Below are 25,753 nucleotides of genomic sequence, written 5' to 3'. Positions count from 1 at the left end.
CCAACCCAAACCATTCTGTGATTCTCTGATTCTGTTTGTCTGTGTGTGTTGTAAATAGGGGAAAAAAAACAAACCAAAAACTTCTTTAAAGACTATAGAAAGTTTTTCTATTTTCAGTCTGTTTTTCTAGGTTAGCAGCATGCCTTTACTCAGAATAACCTGCAGTATTTATTTATTTCCTTGCCAGTGATGCTGTCTGCATTACACAGAGAACTAAGGAAAATGGGAAGTTACAAATTCAAATACTTGTGTGAATCTGAGATGGTCACAGAATGCTTGTCAAAAAAAAAAACCCAAAACCAAAACACCAAGGAAAAAAGCAGGTCCAGAGTGATACAGAGAAGACATCTTGCTCAGCTTTGTGATTTTCTGGTGCCGAAGGGTTGGAAGGATATTCTGTGGAAGGCTGGTCGTTTCTTTCTCTGATCTTTCCCTCTGCTTTTAAGCATTTCCTTTGCCATCACATGAGATTGGTTGCTGAGACAGATGGACAGCCAGTCTCACCAGTCAGTCCATTTCTGTGTTCTTTATTGCAGCAGCAGAACATTAGGAAATAGCTCTTTAAAAATAAAATCTGATTTTCATTGCCCTTTCAGGCTTTTTATCTTATTATTAGATATGCTTTTTATCTAATTATTAGATTCTTTTTCTTTTGCTGCTTCTCAGAATTTAACTTAATGTTTCCAAACAGTGCAGGAGGAGAAAAAGACTAAAAATGCACTAGACAGAGGTTGGTATGATGGAAGTAGCCTGATGTCTTCAATAGCTTAATAGCCATCGTGGCAAGAGAGAGTCTCAGGGAGATTTCAAAGGCAATAATGTGGATATTTACTGAAGAATGAGAGTCCTGGAATAACAGCACTATAACATGAACAAAAATCCAGGATCAAGTAGGCATCCCAGCAACGAAATGTGGGTAAACCATTGTGTCCTACCAACCTGTTCATTATCCAGCTGGAAATGAAGTGCTGTGACTGCCCAGGGGGCTGAGGGAAGTGGCCAAACCCCACTTCTTCAGGGTGATACCACGGGAAAGCTTGCAGTTTCTTAATAATTTGGGAAGCTGGGGGAGCAGGTTGGGAGGAATATGAGCTGAGTTTGGTTGGATAGCACAGAGTAGCCTGAATTTGCCCAGATTTCAGCTCCCGACTTCCCTTCTTGTAAACAACAAGCAGCTCCGTGCTGCAGGGAGGTGTTTGGGGCTGAGCTGTCTCCCTTCCATCTGGAGAGGAGTGTGGCACGTCAGGTGTCTCAGCACTAGCACAATTAAAAGGAAGGGAATGGTTCCTTCACACATGCCTTAATGTCAGCAGTTTGGACTGGGGAAGAAAACTGGAAAACCACTATTGGAGCCTTTCCTACTTTTTTTTTTTTTTTTTTTTTCCTGCCAAAAGTGTGACATTCAGACAGGTTTATCAGCCCCGTGTTTCTCTGAGCCCTTCTGCTGCTCGAGTGGGCTGACAAAAGTGTGAATCCTATTGACATTATAAATCCATCCCCAAAATTGGAGCAGAGCGCTCGGAGACTAAGAAAGATGATGTCATAAATGTGAGATAAAACAAACACCTTCTTTATTGTTTGGTCATTAATGGGAGGAATTTGCCAATTGTGACAGAACAACTTTTACTTGGCTTTTCCTTAGTTTTAAATGTGAGTTTCTGGTATCCCAAGGTACTTAACTAAAATAAAAAATCTGCCAGAATTGGTGAGTTTACTGTTGGTTTGTGTTTTTGTCAAAGTAAGAATTAACTGGCTGTGTGCAATAAATGTGAGACACTTAAAATTTAACAGGTTTGTGGGTAAGTGAGCTTTATTTTGAATCATTGTTGATTCCTTTATCCATATGTTTTTTTACCAGTTTATAGCGTGGACATTGATTATGTTGGATCTTTCAGCTGCTTTTGTGATATGCTTGACTGGAACTGCATCCAGCTAAGGGCAACCTTCTCCTAAAACAACCAGTAGGTTTTAAAATTTAATTCCCAGCACTTTTCACCATGGCAGGCAATTACTAGTGAATTTTAATGCTAAATTTGCAGGATTTCAGCTAAATAGTATTATAAAATATAAGTTTTCCATGTCTGACACCTGCCATTGTTATGAGTAGTTTTGTTCCTTGCAGCAGAATAATGATTTTGTTATGTCTTCTTAATAATTTTCATTAAATTCCCTCTACTTTGGAGTCAGGAGGACCCCAAATTTTAATTCTGGCTGAAATGTGCGTGCTCAGAATGTCGATTCTGAAGAAATGAAGGCACTCTACAGAGACTGTGGATTGACACATTAGGTAATCAGTCACTTAAGCAACAAGACTTACAGCTCTCATTTTGGTCTTGATTTAAGTCAGGTGTAGGCACTGAGAGTTTCTAAAAATAAGAATATTTAAGGAACTGTAAGTGTAGATTGTCTGTGGTGAAATGTGAACCTAATTCAGAGACCTAGCCATCTCAAAATAAATGGTTCATCTCAAAATAAATGGTTCATCTGTGCTTTTTGTGTTTGAAATGGAGAATTTTAAGGCCTAAAACAGATGATGCTTTTAAACTCCACGAGATCATGGCCAGGAAGTGCTGTATAATTGCTAAGTATTTAAAATTAATTATGTTGGAGGCCTATAAACCAGTGCATTGATTGAAAATCTTCAGTTCATTAAACTTCCCAGTGGCAGAGGCCATCTCTGTGATATAAACTGCCGTCCTAGCACGGCCTGGCATCTGTGTTGGGATTGTTTTTAGATGCCCACCTTTGTTCATTAGACCAGCAGCTGTTGTCTCTTGCTGGGCAGGATTTATTTCCCCCTGGCACCGCTCTCAGAGGGGCAGTTTCAACTTTGGCAGCACTTACTTACAATGAACTTCTTAGAGGTACTTTTTTTTGCAGGATGAGATTGGGTTTTGCTACCAGTTGGGTTTTTTTGGGTTGTTATTTGGGGGTTCAGTGGGGTTTTTTTGTCTGTTGTGGTTTTTTTTCCCTTCTGGTTGCCTCACACATCCTTGCAATGGATGTTTTTGAAAGGTCCACAACAATTGAGGACATGTTTAGCAGAGATTTGCTCCAGTCTGGGCAAAGCAGCTTCCTCTTGTGTCCCCCTAGCAGTGTCTCTGATATAAGGACATTGTTCTGGTTTTATCCACTCCTGGCATTTGCCCTGTGGAGGAAGGAACAGCACCATTCCCCGCATAAATCAGGCACAGGTGACTTACTTAAATAACTAAACCTCCTGAATTTTCCTGCTGAAAAGGAGGAATAAAAATCTGGGAAAGCACCAGAGAACAGGTATTACTATGGAAAAAAAGAATAGATGGACTCTTGAAATGCAACACAATCAATCTGCATATGTTGTTTACATCAGAGCTTCACTTTGTTCAGACTCTCACACAAGGTCACAAAAGAAATTTGGGCCTTATTATTCCTGGGGGAGTTTATATTTTTTTGCTGTGGTGTTTGATTACCTTACCCTTTTTTATTACCATCTGCAATGCAAGGCTAGTTTTGCTGAGGTTATTTTTTTTTTTAAGCAGCATCCCATGATACCCTTAATTCTGTGTTTCCTGCGCTTTTGCTTCATTTGCAATTTTAAGAGATTTTTCTATAAGAAATAGGTTTGTTCTGTATTGTACACCAGTAAATTAGCTAGGTTTTTTATAACTATATAACTTTAACCCTTTAATTCTGGAGAACAAATGCAATCGCTTCACAATAAATTAAATAAGAAGGGATTTAACCTGTTACATCCATCAGTGTGCAGTGAGAAGGATGGTCAAAGATTCCATATTCCACATTGTTATTAATACACTGTCCTTTTGCATAAGAGTTTTATTTTGATACTTGATCTTGTTCATCTATTTTATGCAATTATTTCCATGTGACTTCACTGTGCGAGCAATGCCATTGACTGCAGCAGCTTTGAAAGGTGTTTTTCTTCATTAATGGCTTCTGCTGAATTGTTGGGAGAACAAAATGCTGTTCCTGGTGGCTCCTAAAACTTGTGGAAGCATGCAAGAGAATTGCTAATATTATTTTTCATGGAAAAGATTCAGAGCAGTACTTTTAATAGCTTTACACAAGCATGAACAGCTTGAACTATGCAGCTGAATCTGAAGGTTCTTGAGCCATCAAAATATAGTTCATGTTTCTAGGTCTTCAAAACTGAAAATCCCCTTCCCTGTGCTTGTCCAGGAGGGTGCATGAGGGAAGAGAGACCAAAATCCTTAGAAATAGGTTGGTTTATAAGCTTGAAACCTGTTCCAAGAAGCACAGTCTCAATGAGGATGGTTGCAAGCCCTGCCTTCAGTGCCTTCAAGTGTTGATGATTAATCACTGTCAGAATGGAGACAGGATTTCTTTCCAGTGATGACTAACAGTTTTTTACTGGGGTTTTCCCATGTCTTTCCCAGAACTGTGAAGTGGCAGGTCACTTGTGTATGGAAATTACCCAAAGCATGTATGTGATCTCCGTGAATGTGGATAGGAAGGTAACCTGTGGAAAAAAGAGAGGCAGAGTGAGGGCATTTTCCATTGGTTGTAAAAAGCAGTGACAAGGCAAAGTTTTATCACGGTCACGTGAGGCCAAGTCAGAGTTGACCATAAGGGTCTGGGCTTTTCAGCCAGCTGCACAAAGAAGTTCTAGGGAAGGAACAGTGGGATATGATGGAAAATTTCTCAGCTTTGGTTAGAAGAATGCAGATGAGCAGCTATCCAGCAAACAGATGATTCAGATGAGATCTCTGAAACCAGTGTATCAAAGGTTCTTCACTGTCCTATTCATTTGGCAGCATGACATTATTATCACATAAATCTCTTTTTTCTTACTACACAATAACAATATATCTTTGGCCATCATTTTTCCCTCCTGAGGTTGTTGTCATTATCTGTAATTTCCACAAAGTTTCCATGTTAACAGGGCTTACCTCTCTGTACACTGGCATTACTAGTTGTTGCACAGGTCCAACAAACAAAATAGCTCATGTGAATGTTTTGTGAATTCCTGTTTCATGCTTTTTTTTTAATTAATGCAGCTAAGACATGTTTTAGCAGAGTCTAAAATCACATTCAGATTTGTTAATCCCCTCTACCTTTCTTTTGCCAATTATTTTCTTTGTGTTATGCAGAGTGCTCAGATTTGGCAATATATTTCACTACTTGGGTTTTGTTTTAAGAATTATTAAACCTGTGTTCTGCAGTGTATATTAGATTATATTTTTGGAAACAGAGTATTTCTAGCAGGATTTATTGAATTATCATATTAAATGAAAAATGTGTACGTAGACCAGAGGTCATCTCTGTTCATATATTTAATAAAGTATGGAAAAAAGAGGTTGTTTTGAGAACTTTGAGTTTGGTGTTTGGGTTTTCTCTTTGGTGGTGTTCTCCCCCCTCCTTCATTCTTCTGTGTCAGTCACTGAAGTACATCGAATGCTAATTTCTACTTTTCCATCCATGCCTGTCTGGATTATTTAATCACTTCATGTTGTGCCACCTTTATAAGGAAAGTTTGCACATTTACTTTTTCAGGTTTGGCAGATGTCTTCCCTTGTCCTTGTCATGTGTCAGGATTGGTTGTGATGGAATTGATTTTCCTGTTAAGAATTCAATTTCTTTTCAATTAGTCTTTCATCTTTCTGGAGGCTTCTTGGATTGCAAAGGCTGGACACAGACCTGTGTGGAACCAGCTCCAGGAAGCCACTGATAGACTACCTTTATTATGGTTTCCTTTGTCCAGTACTCCTGGGGTGAAAGGCTTCTTCCTCTGTGAAGAATCATGCAGAAAGTGCTGGTTTTATGTTGGTGTCTCAGGAAATGCTAATGTTGGTAAAGATTGTGGTGGTGGTGCTTATAAAATTGTACTTGAGGTTGGTTTCAGTGCATACAGGTTTGGGAAAGCATTTAGTAATTAAGTGAAAATAATTAAATCGGATGTTGTGAGCACAGGAGGGATTTCAAACGTTCTTTTTTCCCCTCGAGGTTACAAAATATTACTCTTGCATTAGCATCTTAGAGTCTCTTGAGCAGAGATTTTGGGTAAGTTAAAACCAAGTTCAGCTAAGGCAGAGCAAGAAGAGATAGGGAGTGCACAACACGCTCACAGCTGGTGGCTTGGCATCCATGTTCTTTTCAGTAAGAAAGTTTTAGAAAACTCCACTGAAAGTGCAACATCACATGATTCTTCATTATCTTTCTGTCTAATATAAAGTATTTCAAAATGACAGTTTGAAAATCAGTGGCACTGTGGCCAGGGTGAGGATGGAGTACCAGGAGCTGCTTATCCAATTTGACTGGGTCACCTGAACGTCAGCTCTGGCACAGAACTCTTTAGAAAAGGCAGTCAGGATTTTAACACTCAGTAGAAGAATGTTTCATCCATTTGAAGATGTTTTCTGCCTCTCCACTTGAGATGTGTGGCTTCAGGAAACACTCAACACTTTACAAAGCCAGCTGTGCCTTTGATACAGGAAGGCCGCTCGTCATTTCCATTGCAGCTTCAAAAACCATCCTGCAGTAAGGGCTTTTCCTGCTCCCCTGTATCCCGGTGGGCAGTGAGTGCTCAGTAGGGATGCTGAGTACCCAACCCTTGGATTGCCCAAATCTGAGCCCAGATCTACAGTTTATGCTGTGCATGTCTTGGAAGCCCATCCACACCTGGCTTTTCAACCCTGTTCTGGTTTAACTGCTTCCAATAAGCTCTTGGGTTCTGCTTTAACTTTGAACTGGTAAAACCTGAAAGAAAATCTGAAATAAATATAGAATGATACACATCCAGAATCTTTCTTTTCTCCATAAGTATTTGTTCAGCCTTTATACCTGAGCTCAACCTTTTTGAGTGGATATTGTAATTTATATGATGATTATTTCTCCCAGTTGAACTCCGTCGTTGCTGCTGAATTAGGGCCCTGCTGTAGTTAATATGTTCATGCATAAACAATTTCCTTATTATTTTGTATCCTGTTTCTCAAACTTTTTTGCTATAATTACAGTAAATGATTTCTTGGATTGCATGTTGAGAGGGCAGAATTGCTGTGCCAGCAGCCTTGGTTTATTCTTTTGCTGGCTCCTGAGGGTAATAAGATCTATGCACTCTACTAATTTTCTTGCATACTTAGCTGCAATCGCAACCTTTAGTAATTATTTTTTAATTAACTCCAAAGTGTTGCATGAATAATGCAAAATTTAAAAAAAAAGTGTGAAAAGGAAAAAAGGTCAACATTAGGGTTTTTTTAAATATTTCAAACCCATAAGCATTATTTCTTGGAATTTTTGTATAAGGCATTAGTGGGACAGCATCATTAAATGATTTGCACAATTGTAGAAGTATCAGAGGTGTGTAGTAAAAGAGATGGGGATCACACTTGTTTTCATAATTTGTACTGAGAATTTCTTAGAGCCTTGAATAAACCCCTTTTCTAACACTGAAATTTTTATTCTGCTTTACCTTTTCTGGATGTTTTCTTTCCAATTAGCAACAAGTTGACTAATATTATGTTTTTGAAAAACACACAGACTGAAAAAAAATAATATATATTTGGATGTCGACCTGCAGATCCGTGGGTCTGTGGATGTGAAAATGGGCAGTAAATGTTTGTGATGATCTATGTGAGGGAAATGTAAGAACTGGGGTTTCTTGACCGCGTTTTTTTTGGGTTTTTTTACAGTGGATGGCTGCATACACAGAGCTGCTGGACCCTGCTTGGTTGCTGAGTGTCGGAACCTGAGTGGGTGTGAGACTGGACAGGCCAAAATCACCTGTGGGTACGACCTGCCTGCCAAATGTAAGTCAGCCTTTCCTCAGAGTTTTCCTTCTCAACACGTGCTGCTGGTGCGCAGCCTCCATTTCCCTCTGGTCTAATTCAACAAGGTATTCATTTGACAGAATTAGCAGGGGGACTTAATTAAGCATGTTCTGTAATGATGTTCTTCCCCACAAAGCGATCCAGGCCTTTCTAAGCGAATATTTCACCTGCGTTATCCGATGGAAACCTCCGTGTCTCTGAAATATAAAGCGTTTCTTTCATGTTTGTTTTTCTCTTTGCAAGCTAAAACATATCCGTTCATATGCATAATAAAGGATTGGAAATGCTCTATGAAGTATGAACAAAATATGCATTATCATATTTAAGCTGCGCGGAGACAGCTTTTGGAAATGCTGCATATTTCATATTCCTCGTGCAGACTCCTTGATCGGGAATACTTTGAGAGCCCAGGAGATAAAAGTCATGCATTGTGTTTTCAGCTGCTACGTGGCATCTGATTGGCAATTAGTGCAAAGGCATCTGTCACACTTCAGCTTTCAACAGAGTGCAGCTCTGTGCTGGGATGTTTTTGCGCTTTGAAAGTGGAATTGTCAGAATTCCAGTCCTGTTTCAAGTAGGAAGTCGGTGGTTTGACCACGTTGTGTGGATGTTGAGCTTGTCTTGGAAAACACTTTTGGGTTGACAGCACATTGGTCAGCCAGCGAGAATAAAAAGTGGGAAATCTTTGCAATTTAGGATCTTACAGAATAGTATATTAAGATATGAAGATAAAAGTACCAAGAAACCGTTGCAAACAGCAATAGTAAAATATAGTTATAACTAGAATTCAAGCTCTTTTTTTTTGTATACAGGTTGCAGCAGGATCATGTCTCACTCAAAAACATTTAAATCTCTCTGATTTGTGATGGAAAACCAAAAGCTCACTGCACAATCAGGTTCCCTTTAGGTTTCTGTGGCTCTTAATGTCACAAGAAAACTGTGTTCCCAGTCATTTTTTGGCACCTTCTATGATGATGATAACAAAAGCTTCCAGTTTTTTCCTTGACAGTGGGAATTTCTATGTACAGAAAAGCTTTGGTTTACTTTATATGTAGTTTTACCACATGTTAATGGTTATTTATGAAAGGTTAATTTGACCAGAGGTCAGGGAAATTTTGGAGGAAGATTCAGTGTTAGGTTGGATTTATGTATGGCCCAAATCTTTACCAGATTCCCATAAAAGGGATAGAATTGTTGAATAACGCATTGTAATTTGCTGTACAGGAGATTTTTGATATTTAATTCTTCCTCTTATACAAAATAATATCTTGGGAAGGGCAGAAAAGCTGCCCATCCACAGGTACATAATTCCTCCCATGTATTTTAGTGGGATAACAAAGATAATAAAGCACTTGATGTGTGTTAGAAGAGGAAAGGTCATGTCTGAGGTGTGACCTCCCTTCGGATTTTATAGCAGTTCAAGGGGTTGCTTAAGTTTGCTCCTGTTTGAAGGCTGTAGGAAAATTTTTGTTCCTCATGTAGGAATAACAAACAAAAAAATGAGAAACCCCGTTATCACCTGAAGGTGAAAACAAAACCTGTAACCAGACGTGGAGAAAAGTCAATATTCTGCTTAATCAGTATTATTAGAAATTGAAATTGCATCAAAGCCACATCTGATTGTATTTGATTGTGCATCAACATGAGAGGGGGAAAGGTCTGGGGAGGGAAACGTCCAGTTTGCATGCAAAGGCTGAGAATGAAAAACTCTTGATTTCTTTACTTTTCTCCTTAAAACATATTTGTGTTCACCAACTGTTGTTTTCCTTTCCCTTTCCCTTTAGAAGCTTTAGGTTGTAGGCTCATGGAATCATTGTACCTTTTATACCATTCATCTGAAAGCGATCAAACAATCAAGACTCTGGTTTGATATTTTAGAGAGCTATAAAGCCACTGGATGTCTTCAGTCACTCTCTGTCACTTTGTGTTAAGAGCAGGACAGTTTAACTGTGGAAGCTGTTTTACGTTTGGCTTTTGTGAGGAGACCAGCACCGTGATGGGGGGTCTGGACTTCCCCATCCCAATCCACTGTGGGGGAATGTTGTCAGCTGGCAACTGGCTGAGTGTTATGGTTGACTGGTAACTTCCAGCTTTCACAAGGAGTTTGCTTTCCATTTCTCTCTTTGTGTACAGGAGACCAACTACAATAATTCATTAACATTCTGAGTAGTAAACGGTTTATTCTATTGTATCTGCTCTTCTCGTGACTGTGCTTGGATAAACAGTTATAGCAAATATGAAATGCATTTCATTTGATGAATTGTTGGGGATTTCTTCTGTTATTTAACAGAATTGCAAATGTTACAATTCTGTTTCCTGCCCCTGGGATTTTCCCCTCTCAAGTTCTCGGTCTCGAAATGCTTTGCTTGGAAACAGCTTGCTGAATTCAGCAAAGCTGCTCTGGGATGGAGCAGCCTGTGTGTGCTGCAGGATGGGCTTCAGCTCAGGACTCCATATTAAAGAAGATTTAGCATTCAAAGTTCATGTAGCATATTGCTTTGCTTTGTAGAAAACTTGGAGGAAGCTGGAATTAAATTTGGCACTGAAGGGAAGGTGTGCTTTGCTAGGAAGGTGGTAGTTGGTAAATAAAACCCACGGTGGCAATCTCCTTTATGATCTATTGTATTTTTATGGAATACTTTGCTGTATTTACTTAGTTTAAGTAAGAGCAGGTCTGACAAATAATGTCTTCACGGTGGAAAAATTGAAAAATAATATCTGATTGAAAAATAATATCTAACTGGGTAATGTAAATGTATAGGCTGACTTTCTGTGATTTCTTCTTGGTGTCTCTGAGATCAGTTTGTGAAATACTTTTCCTCAGCTCTTTATTCTAATAATGTGAACAGACCAAGACTAACACGTTTACAGCCTGGAGATGTTGCTTTATGAACTTTTCAACATACGCACTTTTTTTTTTTAATGCCAAAAAGTAGTGTGTTTGAAAATAGAAATGAAGTGAAATAGAATTTTCTCATTACCAGTTAATGTAACATTCTGTACAGTTTTGCAGCAGTCAGTGTAATCACCATCTGCCTCCCGTGCTGCAAAAGCCTACACAAAGCCCCCCCAAATGCCACCAGAGTTATTTGCTGAATCCATAATTTGGTTGATGTCATCTATTGTTGTTTTTCAGCAAACACCTTTGCAGGCACCCAAGTTTCCACAGTGCTCAGGAGGGCTGAAAAAGGCAGTGCCTTTACTCTGAGATGGTTTCCTTTAATGCTGTCCCAGACCCATCATCAATTATTTAACTTCTGTACTTCATATTGTTGTTCCTTTTAAAGGACGGTTCATTCTAAATATTGTTCAACTGATCCTCAAACATTGAGCAGTGCTCTGATACTGTCATACTTTAAATAACAGATGAACAGTATCTGTTTTAAAGCTCCACAAATGCTTGTTTTCTTTCTCATTTGATTAATAGTCTCAGTTGGCTCCACTGGCAGAAAATGGTCTGGATGTAAATTGTGTTTATGGCTGGAATGAGGGGTCCATAACAACCCTGTGGCTTGTTATCTGCTTGCAGAGGTTTCACTATAAAAAAGGACCCTGTCAGAACACATTAGAGAATAAAGTCCCATCCTGCCTGGTATTTAACAGCCTTAAACCCAACTGAAAACCAGCACTGGTAAGTGGCACCCTGACCTTGGCAGGAAAGGGCCCCCAAACTAACTTTTTTTTCCCTATTGTTACTGAGTCTAGTAACAGTTTCTTTCTTTTTCTGAAAAAAAAAAAATTTGATAATAAACCCCCTAAACTAGGAAAATAAAATCTTACAGCCTCTAGTATGGGATAGAACCAACTATCAGTAAATCTGAAAGGTGGACTTGCAGTGGAGATGCCTTGCTGGAAATGCTGGGCAGTTTCTAATGCGGTGGTTTATGTTCTTAATAAATCTGTAATATTTCGAATAATTTTTTCTGTTTGCTTGATATTTTTAGTGCTTTAAGCACTGTCCCTGAGTAAATACCATATATAGCAAGTCTTCTGGTCCAAAGTCACTGTGTAGATCAGCCTGGAGTAATAATGTGAATGTGCTCTCAGAGACAGTTCCTGCTGGGAAATAAGTAGTTAGGAGGAGTGCTAGTATTAAACACAGTAGGAGGAATCAGCTTTCAAATTTGTTTAATCAGATTAAAAAGTGGAGATTAGAAAGTAGAGATTAAAAAGTGTGCTTCAGTTACATAGACATAATTTCCAGTATTTAAAAGATGAATATTTACAGGGTATTATTTTAAAGTAAGGCTGCAAGGGTAGTGATTTTTAAATCTCTCCTTATTTTCTTGGAGATTGGTCAGAGAGCTGTAATTAAAGGGTTGATTGTGCAGAAATGGAACTCAAAAACTGACCAGTTGGAAAAATGGGGCATAATGTTCAAGGCTATTATTCAAATTTCCAGGATTTCACAAAGAGCTTTGTTTGTTTACTTACTTTTATAACTTTGGTTTATAAAATAATACATGAATTTTGTTTCAAATGATACTAAACTTCTGATATACAAGAGTTGGAGAATTGTTTTCTTTTTTGTGGTTCTGATGGTTGTTCATTTTGATACCTATTCTGGGAATAGGTAGGTCTGGGAATTGGTAAATATGTTTGGAAATTGGAAAGGGAGATATTAAAAGTGAACAATATGTGGACAAGACAGGATTGCTTAGAGACTACTAACTTGGCTACTAACTCCCAGCTAGTCAAGATCCTCGATCTTCTCCCACAGCTCATGCATAACCAGACTAAATTTGATCAAATTTCAGTTGAAAAAAGGCTGCTGATAAGCCCAAGGGGACACAATCATTAATAGAACATGAACTCATAAATGTTATGAAGGTTTTCCAGGAGGGATGTCTTTCTACTCTTTATCTGAGCTGAATAGCATCACGTTATTGTCACAGTGTGCCCAGGCTGGGTGACACCTCCTGGAAAAAAAAAAAACATAGCTGGAAAAACTCTGGATAGGTATTTCCTTAAGCAGCACTTTTTGCCATTCCTTTAAATCTTTATCATTGCTTAAATATTTAAAACTAATTTGAAAATTAAGCAAAGCAAGTTAACACTAATCAAAGGCCCGGGACCCCTTTTTCTTGAGCGATATTTTTGCTGTTCAGATTCCTTTGGGAAAGGTTTTCTTTATGGTTAACAAAACCACTTACCACATATTTATGTTTTTCTTCTGAGTAGTGTCTAGGTTTCAAAGATGTTTTTTTTAATAAGCTCATGTTATATATTTTATGACTATTTTGAAAATAAGTGCAGTCATGTCTTTATTGTGTTTTAATTTGATCTAATTGGCTCCAGTCTTCTTAATGACCTGCTATATTCACCATGAGCACTCACATCCATTGCATATGCTGTAAATGTGTTGGAAGGGAAATATTAATGATTATTTCTTTGGTCTAAAACCTGCTTAGATTTTAGAGAGGGTTTTATGGGTATTGTAAAGCTTTATGGCTTGTCTCTCCCTTACATACACCCCCACATCCCCCACACATACAGGAAGGGAGAAGAGGACTCATGGGGATGATGGGGAATGCATTTATCAACTCCAGCTAAATAAGTTCAAACATCTCCTCCTCTTCCAAGTCTGCTCAGGGTCTGTCATCAGTTGGGCAGAAAAGGGGCAAGTGCTGTAGCTCCCAGTGGTTATGAATCCGCAAGAACCTTCCCTCACAAGAGTATGTGGTCTTTGTCCTTGGGTTTGAGCCAAGCTCAGGCACATTTTTTTAATGGATGGATTCTTTAAATTTTAATTTGTGAATGGACCCCCATGTGTGTTTGTCAGTGCCCTGTGCTGTGGCCAAATCCTGGCAGGCACTGCTGGAAGCTGCCGTTCCACATCCAATTGTTCCATTACAAATGTCTGTGTTGTGGCTGAAGGAAATGTTTTACTATCGATCCTCCTCTTCTGGGCATCACTTGTTGCGGTCTGAACCCTGAACTCCAGGGCAAGAAGTGGGCACAGAGAACTTTTAGAGGAGGGCTGAACCATTTGCTCAGTAACTGGGTGCACCAGGGGCGTGTCACGTGTGTATTAATGCACTGTAATGGCAGGCGGTGGAAACCTGGTGCCGTGAATTTCTCTCCATGGCATTCTTTCTGTAATTCTGGATATCTGTCGTTTCTGCAAAGGTCTAATTGTTGGTGTTACTGAAAGCAGTCACAGAGCTGAGTTTGCAGGGGGGGTTGTTGGGCACAGCAGCCCGCGGGGTTTGGTGCCACAGATCCCTGGCGTCGGCATCCAGCACACTGGAAACCCCCTCGATGGAACAGAGAGTGAAAACACAAGGTGTAAACACTTTCCTAATGACTAATTTATGTGTAAGGTGCTATTTAAAACCTCTCCTAATTTGGTGCAAAATAATTTGTGCTGGAATATGCCTTTCCACACTGGTGGAGAGTCATTCCTCAGGTATGTTGGCACTGGAGCAGGGTGTTGTGCCCCTTAAGGCTCATATATTTGATTTCCTCCATACTTGGATATAGTTGGTCCTTTTTACTCAAATAATAAGAATAATAATAAAATGTCTGATGCATGGAATGAAAATAAACAAAATTCTCATCACTACAGTCAGCTGACAAGGAGAAGGGGTTAGAATGGGATGTAATGGAGATGTTTATGCTCCTTTAACTGCAGTGGTTGCTGCTGCTCCCACTCTAATACGTTTCCTCAGAAGCCAAAGCCAACACTCAGTACTTGAAAATTATTCTTTGATGCATGAGATTTTGTCTGCCTGAATTTTGCTTGTCTCATTTTAAATGGTGATAGAAATTGCTTACTGTAGTAAAACAGAACATTAACCTCATAGTGTGTTGGCACTCTGTGATTTATGCTGTTTTAGTCTCTGAAAAATATGCAGCCTGTCTCCCAAACCTGGATTTAGCTTAGGAAATGTGTTGGCACAGGCTTGGGGCTTGAATTGGAGCACTAACTGCTGATCTTCCATCTCCCTAGGGTAGGAAAAAGGTTTAAAATTGGAACCTGTTGGAGGTCATTAACTTCATATCATTTCTTCAGATTAATAATAATTATGTGATTGTAGCTGGAATGTTTTAGAAATGTACAGCCCAATTTTCTTTCTTGCAAGCAAAGAACAGGGTTCCTTTTTGTGCTGAATCCGCACATTACTTAGCCAAAAATATGATGAATTATTTGCAAATGGAAATAATCAGATCATAAGTAATAAATAAGGACATTTTCTTTCTACTACTTTGAAATAAAGCAGAAGGAATAGTATGAATGTGAAAGGTGCTATGATTTTTTTTGAGTTCTCCTTCACTCACCCACAAACCTCGCTGTTCACTTGAGGTTTTATTAATTTTAATTTTATATTTTTATTTCGTTTTTCTTTTTCTGGATATATTTTGAAAGAATCACACGGATGAAAAGTGAGATTTCTTTACCTGTAGTATAACTTTTTTAGACCAGCCTAAAATGGATAGATGGGAAGGTTATGTTACATAGTTTAAAAATATCTTTGTTTTACCCAGCAGATGAATATTTGTGGCTGTTGCACATAAACTAAGTACACGGACCAAAACATGGGGTTTTTTTGTAAAAACTGAGGTCAAACATTTGAAACATATCTCTCCAGGAAAAAGACATCAGGTGTGAGACCGTAGGGTGTAAATAATGCTTTAATTGCCCATAGGAAAGAATCTAAATACTGATTAACCAGATAGTGAAAAGAAATAAAATTTATATTCTTCTATATGCTGAAGATGCTGTTTCACTGCTGGTGAAAGGATAACATCATTCAAGATGTTTTGCTTTGAAGAATGGGGCTCAAAATCACCTGGATTTTTGTTGATGTGCAGCACTAGAGTTTAGTTCCCTCTTTATTTTAGATTTCTGATAGCATCCCTTTTTTCTTAACACTGCCTTCACACTCAGACTTTTATTTTTTTTTTAGTTTTGTTTGAAACATTTCATACAAGTTGAAGAACATAGGTCAGGGTTTATTTTTTTCATTTCTTAAAATTCTCGGATTCATTCCTTCAGTTTTTGGTATTTGTGAGTTTTCAGCAATGTTTGTGAAGAGTCTTGATCTTGATTCAGTGATCTTGAACCTTTTCCAAACATTAAAAAAAAAGAAAACCAAGTGATGGAGGGGTTAAATTTACATCACTATATATCTGTAGCTCTACGTCTATTTATCTCTATGTGTGTTTATATTTTCTCTGTACAAGCTACTCAGGGTTGCAGATTATTTACACCATTGTCTGGCTTGAAACTCTTCTAGCATTTATTCCCTTCTGAGTAGATGGCAATATCTTTTAGGTTAATTGGCTGTTAAGGAAAAATAGGTTCTGTGTGTTGTTGATTTTTGGCCATTTACAGAACACTTGGAGAAGTTTTTAGTGGTTGCAGCACGGGGTTCTCAGCTCACTGGACTAGAACTGAAGTTCCACTGTTGGGAATACAGAGGAACTTGAAAGTACATCATCTAAGGGGCACAGCAGTCACTCTGAGCTGGGCTTTACACCTTTCTGGATGTCTTGGAATGTTAACAGAAAACTTAAACCATGCCTAAAAAGCCCCAGCAGTACTCAGAGTGACTGATAATACTTGTAGGGCCAGGTTTAGGAGGAGAGTGTATTCATGAAATATGTAATACTCTCAGGGTAAACTTTTTATGGCTCTTTCTGCCCACATGTTGGTTTGTAGGTGAGTATAATATAATTTATGCAGTAAGAAGCCAGAAGAAAGTGTTAATTAAACAACTGTCACCAACTTTGAATTACATCTAATTTTGTACTCTTTCTTAGCTCTTTGTCATGCTACAAATCTCTCTTCTGGTTCCTCAGGGAAGGAGTTACATTGAATTCCCTTTAACCTCAGGCACAGTGGTCTGAATTCTTCTATTTTCTAGTGATGTATCAGAGAGATGGACAGAGAAAAGTTTGACCATTTTAATATTTCAATGTGGCAAAAAGGATGTGTGTGAGACATGCTTGCACACTTCTAAGTATGCTAAGTTTTTCAATAAAAATAGCTGGTAGATTTCCAAGGCTTATAAATAAATAAACACATAAATGAGAAATGCTTTGCAGTGCTAAAAATAACTCCTTTGATATCTGATTACATGTCTGTCTGTCTGGATCACATTTATTTCAGTGTGACTTTATGCAGTGTTTGCATTAGAATTAAAACATGGGGATTGGTTCTGAGAAAGTAAGAATACAATAAGAATATTGTTGAAATGACTTGTAGCCTGTAAACAGCAGGTCATCAAGACAAGGCTGTAAACTGCTTAAAGTACCCATGAACACAATGGAGGAAACGATTTCTGTTGAAGCTTTTTGTTTTAACAGCTGCATTATTCGATTTTAATCCTCCAGTAGAACTGGGGAAGCTCCACACATGTTGTAAGTGATGCAGGGGTGGGGGAAGAAAGCCTTGAAATTTTGGGAGGTGTCATGGACAGCAAAATAATGTCATATAATACACTCTGAAAGCCCACAGTTCTGAAAATTACAATTCATTCAAGTAAAAGATTGCATTTGTGTCGGGTATAATCCTGTCAGAGGTGTAATCTAGTTTAAAACAACCTTTTTTTTTTTTTTTTCTACAAAATGAAGCAGAAGTGGCCCCAGGGAAGTCTGTTCATTTAAAATTAATTTGTTGCAACACAACCCTGTTCATGAGAAGCTGAAAGTGAAGTTCATGCAAAATTGACTGGGAAGCTATAAATATTGTTGGATTTCTTTCCCTTTAGAGAGTGGAACATAAACAGATAAGGAAAACAAGTTGCTTTAAATCACAGTCTTACACTTGGCAAAGAGAGGCAACTTCAGAGAGTGAGTTTTGGCTTTGAGCATTTGGCCACAACTGAAGGATAAAACTACCTTCCCAACTGCCAGATCCCTCCTCACTGCTTGTTTTCTCAAGGACATGAAAACTCCCCTCTTGTTGTGATTTATTGCTAAAACATATTTATTACCTATAGGGATTGCCACTGTGTTAGCATGGCAATAATTAGGGTAGAAGTAAAGAAAACTTGTATTATATAGGTTTTCCCCCCTGGGGAGTTCCAAGGCCTCAGAGAAGAGGCAGAAGATCCATGTTGGAGGTCTCTGGGTCTTACAGATACTTGGATGTCCTATTGCAGCTACAGATCCATGAGTCCTTTCTTCCATATGGAACTTTAATTTTGAGGGTATCTGGGTTTTTCTCCATTTAAATTCTGTTTTTAATTGTCAAATTAATGTAATTTCTAACACTTGAAGATCTCTAAAAGCACAGTAGATTTCATCTGGGGTTTTTTTCCCCCTATCTTCTTGTTGTTGATTTTAGACAATACTTTGTTTAGCTTTCCTACCAGATGGTTTTGTCCAAAAGAGCAGTTAGTTCATGGGTCAGAGAATCCCTTGTGATCATACACAGAAGGTGAGGCTGAAAATGAGAGAGAACTTCTTTGGTGGTTTTTTGTTTTTTCTTTTCAGTAGCACTATTTTAGAGGCCCAATGACCACGACTCAGAAATCAGGGCAGCACGAATGACTAAATCCCCTGTATGGTGGGCACAGCATGTTCTGAAAGGAAATCCTCTAAGGTGGAACAATCTTTCACCTCATACACCCAAGAGCTTGGGGGAGTTGGACCTTCTTCACACGCTGTGATGCTCTTTGGTGTGTCGTGTCTGGCTGTGGCTTAGGAAGAAATTGTAGCTGCAGAGCTCCTTCCACTGCTGCTCCTCTCCTCCTCCCAAGCAGCCCTGAGCTGTGCTCCTGCCTGCAGGGACACAGATTTGAAGTGCTTGTTTACAAATAAAAAACACCCCCCCAATGTGTGGGAACCCACATGTGGGTCGGCATGACAGCAATGGGAAGGAGAAAGTTTCCCAATCTGATTTAAGTCGATTATCTTTTAATAGGAAAGGAACATAATTTTTAAGATTCTTAAGCATTTTCTGTGCGTAAAAAACATTCTTTGAATTAATTCCAACCGTGGACATGACTTTTGTGCCGAAGTAACTTACCCAGATATCAGAGGGTATCAGAGCACTTCAGGTACCATTGAACCAGCATCAGTTGGGGATAATGTTCTGTCACTGCTATTCAGTGTTGGATTTGAAGAAGGAGTGTGTAGGCAATGGCTCTGTAACCCATTATCTAATCTGCTTCCTCGTAGGAGTCCTATTTTATTAAATAAATGGCCATTCATATTAGACACAGCTGTGGTGAGTCCCTGTCTTGTGTTTTTCCAGCAGCCTGAGATTTTATGTTTCTCAGTAGGGTGAATGAATTGTTTCCTAATCTGCCCAGTATTTCATGGGAGGGAATTCAATGGCTTTAAATTTGGGAAAGCTTTGGGCAGGGCCAGTTGCACCAAGCCCTGCTCTGAAATGGCTCCAAGGTGGTCACCTCTTGATAGTGCCCTTTCTGGCCACATGTGCAGTACACATTTGCTCTTCTCCCACACTTCTCCTCACTTTTCCATGTTATCCAGCCAGCCAAACGCATCTCCCATGGCGGAGGAACTCAATGTGTTTTTCTTTGAAGGTGGGCCTGTTACCTCCAGACTATCCTTAATACAAACCAGTGCTAAAGCTCCTTTGATTTATTTTGTGTTTGATTGGAGAAATCGTAGGGGAGACATGCTGTTGTGTTTGGTAAACAATGTATTTACCTACCAGTGTTTTAAAACATAAAAGCACCCCACTGGCTTACAGTAGCTGGATGTTCAACAGCAGGAGCTGTGATTTGGCTCCAAGCCCAGCATCCATTACATCCTGCACCTTTAGCCTCCAAACTGATCAAATGGCAGGTGTACAATTAACAGTGTTCAATTAACTGCAGAGTCTCTGCTTTAAATGCTTCTCCTGGCAAGTGTATTATCCCTCTTCTACCTCTGCATTCCTCTGCTTCTTCAAACTTCCCTCTCTTTTTCTTGGGCAGTTGCTTTTAGTGGTGATCTCTCCATATTATTATTGTGTCTTGTCACGGATAATTTATTTTCCCTCTCAGTTTTGCAACTTGTTTTAATATATGCATTTAAAGATGATTGGCATTTCATCAGGTGTTCTATGTGCCATTTTCTCTTCCACAGATACAGGGAATGCCCCTTTATTTTTACCAATCACAGCTGTGGAAATGTTCCTTCTATATCGTTGATCAAACCATACCCATCTTAAAATGCATTTCTTCTGCTTCCTGCCTATCAGATATTGAGAAATGGTTAGCTGCAATTTCTCAAAAGTTGCAAGAACTAGTCTAAGCTTGCCTCCTGATCAAATAAACTCTGAAGACATAATGCTTTATAACAGGCCAGACTATGATTAAACACACATAGTTTTAACTTGTGAATACTTGACCAAATAAATGCCATAATCAACTGGAATAGATGGCGTGTGATGATTTGTGGGGTGGGAAAATCCTCCTTTATTAAGGATTTCTTACTTTCTTACTTTCATGACCCGAGTTTCAGCTCATAATATACATTGTATCTTTAAAATTATCAGTTGTTAAAGTTTTTTTAAAGAAACTGTGGCTTTTCAGATGGTTGTGTTTTGCATCTTCATGTGGAATTATGTGCTCCACTGGTGGGCTGAGCCAATATTTCTTTATCTTGCCTACTGCAACATCACTCCTGACTAATTCCTATTAAAAATGTCTTGAGACTTCTTTAAAAATCATGCTTTTCTCCCTTTTTTAAAGGATCATTGTTTTTGAAAGCTAAAGATGCTCTGTTTCTCAGCTTTTGGTCTGACACAGAATGCATTTCTTCAGCTCTAAAATGTGAAGTTTCCATGTAACCACAGCTTGTGAGATCCCCTCTTTGGTGTATTTATGTTTGAAGGTGTTCATTTGAGGGTAATTCCAAGGAAAAAGAAAGTCTCCTGTGGCACAGTGGATGTCTGCACGTGTTCTAATCTCTTGCTGTATCACTGTCTGGGAGATTTCACCTTCATGTTTAGGGAGTTCATTCGGGCTAATCAGGATTGGCAACTCTGTGCAAATGAGATTGTAAATGAAGCTTGAAAGTGGAATTTATTTTAAAGAAAAATATTTGGATTAAAGACGCTGTGATATATTTATCATTCTAATTTCCTCTTCCAGCTGAACACCCTTAGCATTTTTGTATTTTCTTGTATTAAAGATTTTGAAAATTAAAGAAATTAAGGCAGATCAGTAATATTTCCTGCTGGTTTCCCCCCTGAATATCAGTCATACTTAATGCATTCAGAACTTAATTGTAGCACATGGAGAATTCAGTCTTAACTAACAAGCTAAGAAAGAGAGTAAATTGGTTTTCCTTCTTCATTTTGAAGTGTTTTCTTGAGAACAACGTTCTGCAGGGACGAAGGTTAAATTATGGCTCCCATTTAGGTGGCTCTGTGTTTTAGGAGCAGCCAGAGATGTTATTAAACACCATTTCCCCCTGAAGTCCTTCCTAAGCTCAGTGGAGTTGGTTTGAAAGCTGATAGCGCTCTGCCCTTCATGAGCAGCCAGCTTATCTTTATGTTCCTGGAGACTTGTGGAATTTATTCAATCCTTTAAGGAATAAAACTGGGATATACTTTATACGTGCAGATTTTTATCTATTTCCTTTTGCTTTATGGACGTTCCATCCTCACGCAAGGTCAGTGGGAGTCTCTGTGCTGTTCTCACAAGCACTCCCAGTTCTTCTCTCTTCAAGTTCCTACTTGACTAACCAAACCTTTGCGTTGCTCCTTTGCCCAATTCCAACAATTCCCTGAGGAGCTGTTTTCACTTTCTGCAGCACATTTACATTTTATCTTTGTAAGAGAGGAGTTCTGGCATCTATTCTTTCTTCTGCCCTAATGGGATTGATTTTGGAGTTACCTACCCAACCATTCCCACATTCCTGCATAAGTATAAACCTGCAAAATACATGGAACAATGACCTTTACATATCAGAAGATTAACTAGACTGGAGAACAACAAAACCGAGCAGGAGTCTTCCAGTCATGTGGAATGATTTTTGAAGCTTATGTCAGTTTTGTGAGAGCTTTAATTTTACATTCCTATACATTTCAGATTACTTGACAATAGCAAGCTAATAGTAGAGTGTACTTTTTTTACTTAGAGAAAGGAATGGAACAATTAAAAAAAAAGTAGTTTCTTGCTTGAGAGGAGGAATGATGTTTGTTGTTTGAGACTTCTATGATTAAGAATTTGCAGTTTGCCCTCTGTTGAAGGTGTCAATTCAGAAACCTAAACAAAGTAGTGGAGGGAAATTTTTGCTTATAAAGCCTTTTGGGGAGCTTAATGTAGTTTGCAAGTTTTCCTGTGATATTTAAAAGGAATTGGTGAGGTTGTGGCAGTGGCACAATCCGTATTTGTGCATCAGAGATTGGTTTTCTTACTCTGGCTTGTGCCCTTCCTGTTAAGATTGTTGCTGTAGAGTTAAATAAATCTGGTTTGATATTGTGGATAGCACTGAGTCTGTATGTTCCTGTAGCATATGGCCTTATTCTTCAAATAAGGGAAATCTAAAGAGAAGGGATTTCTCAAGGATGCACAGATCTTTCTGGTGGGCAGCAACTTATGAAAGTCAAATAATTTTCCAATTTCTTTTTTTTTCCTTGTTTCTTTCTGGGCTTACCCAAACATGGTTGATGCATGTAGTTCAAGAATAACTGAAGTAATAACATCCTGGGATGAAATGGCCTCCTTTTGGACAAAACAAACTCAAAGCTGGAATGCCGGAATTGGGATTCCAGAGCTGGGAAGAAAGATGGTTTGTTAAGAGACATATGATTTTGAAGGTATTAATTCTTTACAGCCTGAGCTGTCACGTTCCAGAGTGTTTCCTGCAGGAGAATATGTGAAGTTACCAATTCACATTGTCAACACAGAGTAAATAGTCAAAATAAATTAAAATTGCCCTCAGTGAATCGTTGTCCGGAGGAATTTGAAAGAAAGTGGTGTTATTGAGATATGTTATTTTCTCAGCAGGGAAAGCCAATGTGCCTTCCCAAGAGTTATCTGTCACTTCCTAAATACCTTCTTCAAAACCTTGCATATATTTTCATTTGTTTGTGATAGGCATAGAAGTGGGAAGTCCCCATTCATCCCTACTGCTCTCAGCACAGTATCTAACAAGGTTGACAGGTCTTGTAATTTGTTTGCTGCTTCTATTCTTTCATTTCTTTTCCTTCAGTTCACAAAAGAGCTGTATTCCAACTCCTGTCACTTTTTGTGTGCTAAACTCACTTCAAGTGAACCTACATTTAAATCTCAAATCTTCTGCTCTGAATTAAAAGGTGACTGCACTTACATGAATAGATTTTGAGGATGAAAATAATAAGCTTCAGTAGCTTAAAATTTCATTGCCTAAATCTGTTAATACGTACTAATTCTAAAGCACTCTAGTGCTGATTTAAGATCTTACTAGACACCTTTTCGGAGAGATTGCAGAATGAGTGTGTGGGTGCCAGGCACATGGCAAAGTCTGGCCATCAAATAATTATTTGGATTAAAAAAAGAAATTAATAATAAAAAAAGGCACTGTGGAACCTGAAGGGTCTTGCTTAAAAGTTTCCTGGGGTTGAAAATTCATTCCAACAGTTTATGATTGTTAAAAGCATCCGAATGCCTTAAAAAAAAGGTTGCAGCTTGATGCAAATGCCTTAAAGAAAGGTTCATTGCTTGATGGAAGATGCTGCTGTCAAACCTCCAAGTGGGAATTTTCACTGCCTGGGAGAGTCACCCTGACATATGAACTTTAATTAAGGGCTTAAAGCATTATTTGGTGGGGAAAGAAAGGGGAGAGGAGAAGAGGAACTGAGAACTTTGACCAAAGAATAGAATTTAGGCCCAAAAGTTACCTCATAGCTCCACGCCATTTTCCTTAAATTAAAATCAGTGGGATGTAAAAGGAAGAGGAGTAATTGGGTGATGAGTTGCTGCATGAAGATTTCAAGGAGTTTCTGTTTTGTGGCTCTGTGTCAAGAGCTTTCTCACGATGCGATTGTTCCATGACACGAGTGGAGAGGTGGTTGAAGATGTGGGAACATGGAAGCTTCCACCAGTAAGCTGTCGGTAAGGGATCATTTGCCCTGTTTAACTCTGCTCTGCCCGTGGGGGTTCCCTCAACACCAAATCCTGTCAGGCTCTGGGCACCTCTGGAGCGCTGCTAAAAATCCCAGCTGGCTTTGCAGGTTTCTTGGCACCTTTCAACAGTGCACAGAGGAAGAATGTCCCAGACCTGTTGGAACAGAGTGGTCTGTGAGCGCATGGAAAAAATTCTTCCACCCATACCATGACTGGATATGGGGTGTGTCCCGTGCAGTTTGGGATGGGAAAGATTGTTTCCTGGAGGCGATCCTCGTGCTCCCTGCCTCTCCCCACAGTGAGCTCAGAGGTGTGTGTAGGAGGACACCCGTTTATTATGGCTCAGCTCTGCTGTCAGAGCCCGCTCCTGTGCCTGGCTGCAGGGATCTGACATGGATTTGGGCTCCTTTAATCCGTCCTGTCCTGCAGGACACAGCCTGACATCATGCAGCACTGCTTGGCCCTGAAAGTGAGGAGTGAGGCAGGGTTCCAGTCTTCTTTGTGCCCCATTTCCTTGGCAGTAATGAATTAATCTAGCATTTTAAAGATTGGAAAGAATCGAGACCCAGTTATGCATTCAGCTCAGATTTCCTTATTTGTGATTCCTCAAGGCACACATTTTAAAAAATAGATCACAAGGTACATATTTCCCTCTCAGTAACAAAATAGCAAACTTTATAAAAAATAAAAAATAAAAAAAGCTGCTTCATCATTCTTTCAGCATTTGAGGAAAGTTAGCCCAGGTTTAAGGTGTCTGCTCCAACTCTGAACTGCTTGATTTACTTCTAACCCAGGGCTTTGTGCAGCATGGAGGATCGTGGGGTATCGGAGATGGCAAAGCAGAACACGTTATAGCATTTCCCTCCCTTCTCCTTTTAGGCTTTCACAGAGCAGAGGAATGTTTTCACTGGGGTTTATTGAGGGAATCAGTGGAGCACCTTCTGGAAAATAAAATTATTGTCTTGGAAGACATAAGGGCTAAAACCTAATAATGAAGCAGCAGGTGAAAAATAATAGTGAAGCTTGTTTTAATGTGGGAAGTGGAGAATGCGTAATTGAAACAGTATGCTGATGAAAAGGCATTATGTGAAGCTGTCAGAAGTCATTATAATACACTAATTAACACTCTTTGCGCTCCTAGCTTATGCTGTTGTGTTCTAATATTTCTTCCTCTTTTGCCTTTTATATTCCTTAACCTTTTCTGCAGGTATTTGGAGTGGTGTTTCCTGCGTTTTGCTCTTCTAAATGCTTTGTTAGAAAAACCTGTCACCTGTATAATATGGATTTTCCTCTTGGTAGCAATTTAACGTGTGTGCTTGGGGTTTTGTTTTCTTTCTGCTTAAAACAGATTATAGCACTGATTATATTTCATCCTAAGCAGATAATGTCAGACTGGGGAAACTTTAAAGGGAAAACTTCACTCTGTGCATGTGACTGATGCTTCCCCCGTCTCCCTGATGTCGTGAGTCTTTTCTGGAGAAAGCCTCCTCCTGATCATAACGAATCTAAACAGCCCAGTAGATCCTCATCTCTCACAGGACTTCTGGAAATGCTTCAGTGTGAAATCACCCTGCTTAAAATGCCATCACAGGGTTTATGCACTACCTGGGGAAATAACAGCTGAAGTGACAGGCAGGGCAGGAATTGGTTCCATGAATGGATTTCATCCACTGCACTGAATTTAGCTCATAATGCTTTGGGCTGATTACCATGATTTTTACCTACTTAGGAATTTTGCCACTGCTGCTCTTCCATTCTTCCTAACGCACCTACATAACATTAATCTGCTACAGATTTTCAGTGCCTTTCCAGGCTCCAAAATACAGGAAGCAGGGCATAAGCTGCTGCCCAGCCTTTCCTAACAGGTCCACACTTTGTGGGACAGTTGATGAGCCCTCCATCCCCAGATGTGCCAGCTGATTCCAAGCACTAGCAGGGCTTCCTGCT

At 39.1% G+C, this 25,753-nt stretch overlaps 1 protein-coding gene across 3 annotated transcripts in view; it reads left to right on the top strand.

Moving 5' to 3' along the window:
* MACROD2 (mono-ADP ribosylhydrolase 2) overlaps nt 1–25,753 on the top strand; it is an 836,463-nt gene that overhangs the window by 238,400 nt on the left and 572,310 nt on the right. For all 3 annotated transcript variants that reach the window (XM_029961674.1, XM_029961673.1, XM_029961672.1), the window contains exon 4: nt 7,650–7,766. In XM_029961674.1, coding sequence (XP_029817534.1) covers nt 7,650–7,766 — 117 coding nt within the window. The remainder of the gene's footprint in view (nt 1–7,649; nt 7,767–25,753) is intronic.

This window comes from Manacus vitellinus, unplaced genomic scaffold (genome assembly GCF_001715985.3).
Source record: "Manacus vitellinus isolate BGI_N305 unplaced genomic scaffold, ASM171598v3 scaffold_38_pilon, whole genome shotgun sequence".
NCBI lineage: Eukaryota > Metazoa > Chordata > Aves > Passeriformes > Pipridae > Manacus > Manacus vitellinus.
This window is presented reverse-complemented; position numbering and strand designations above follow the sequence as displayed.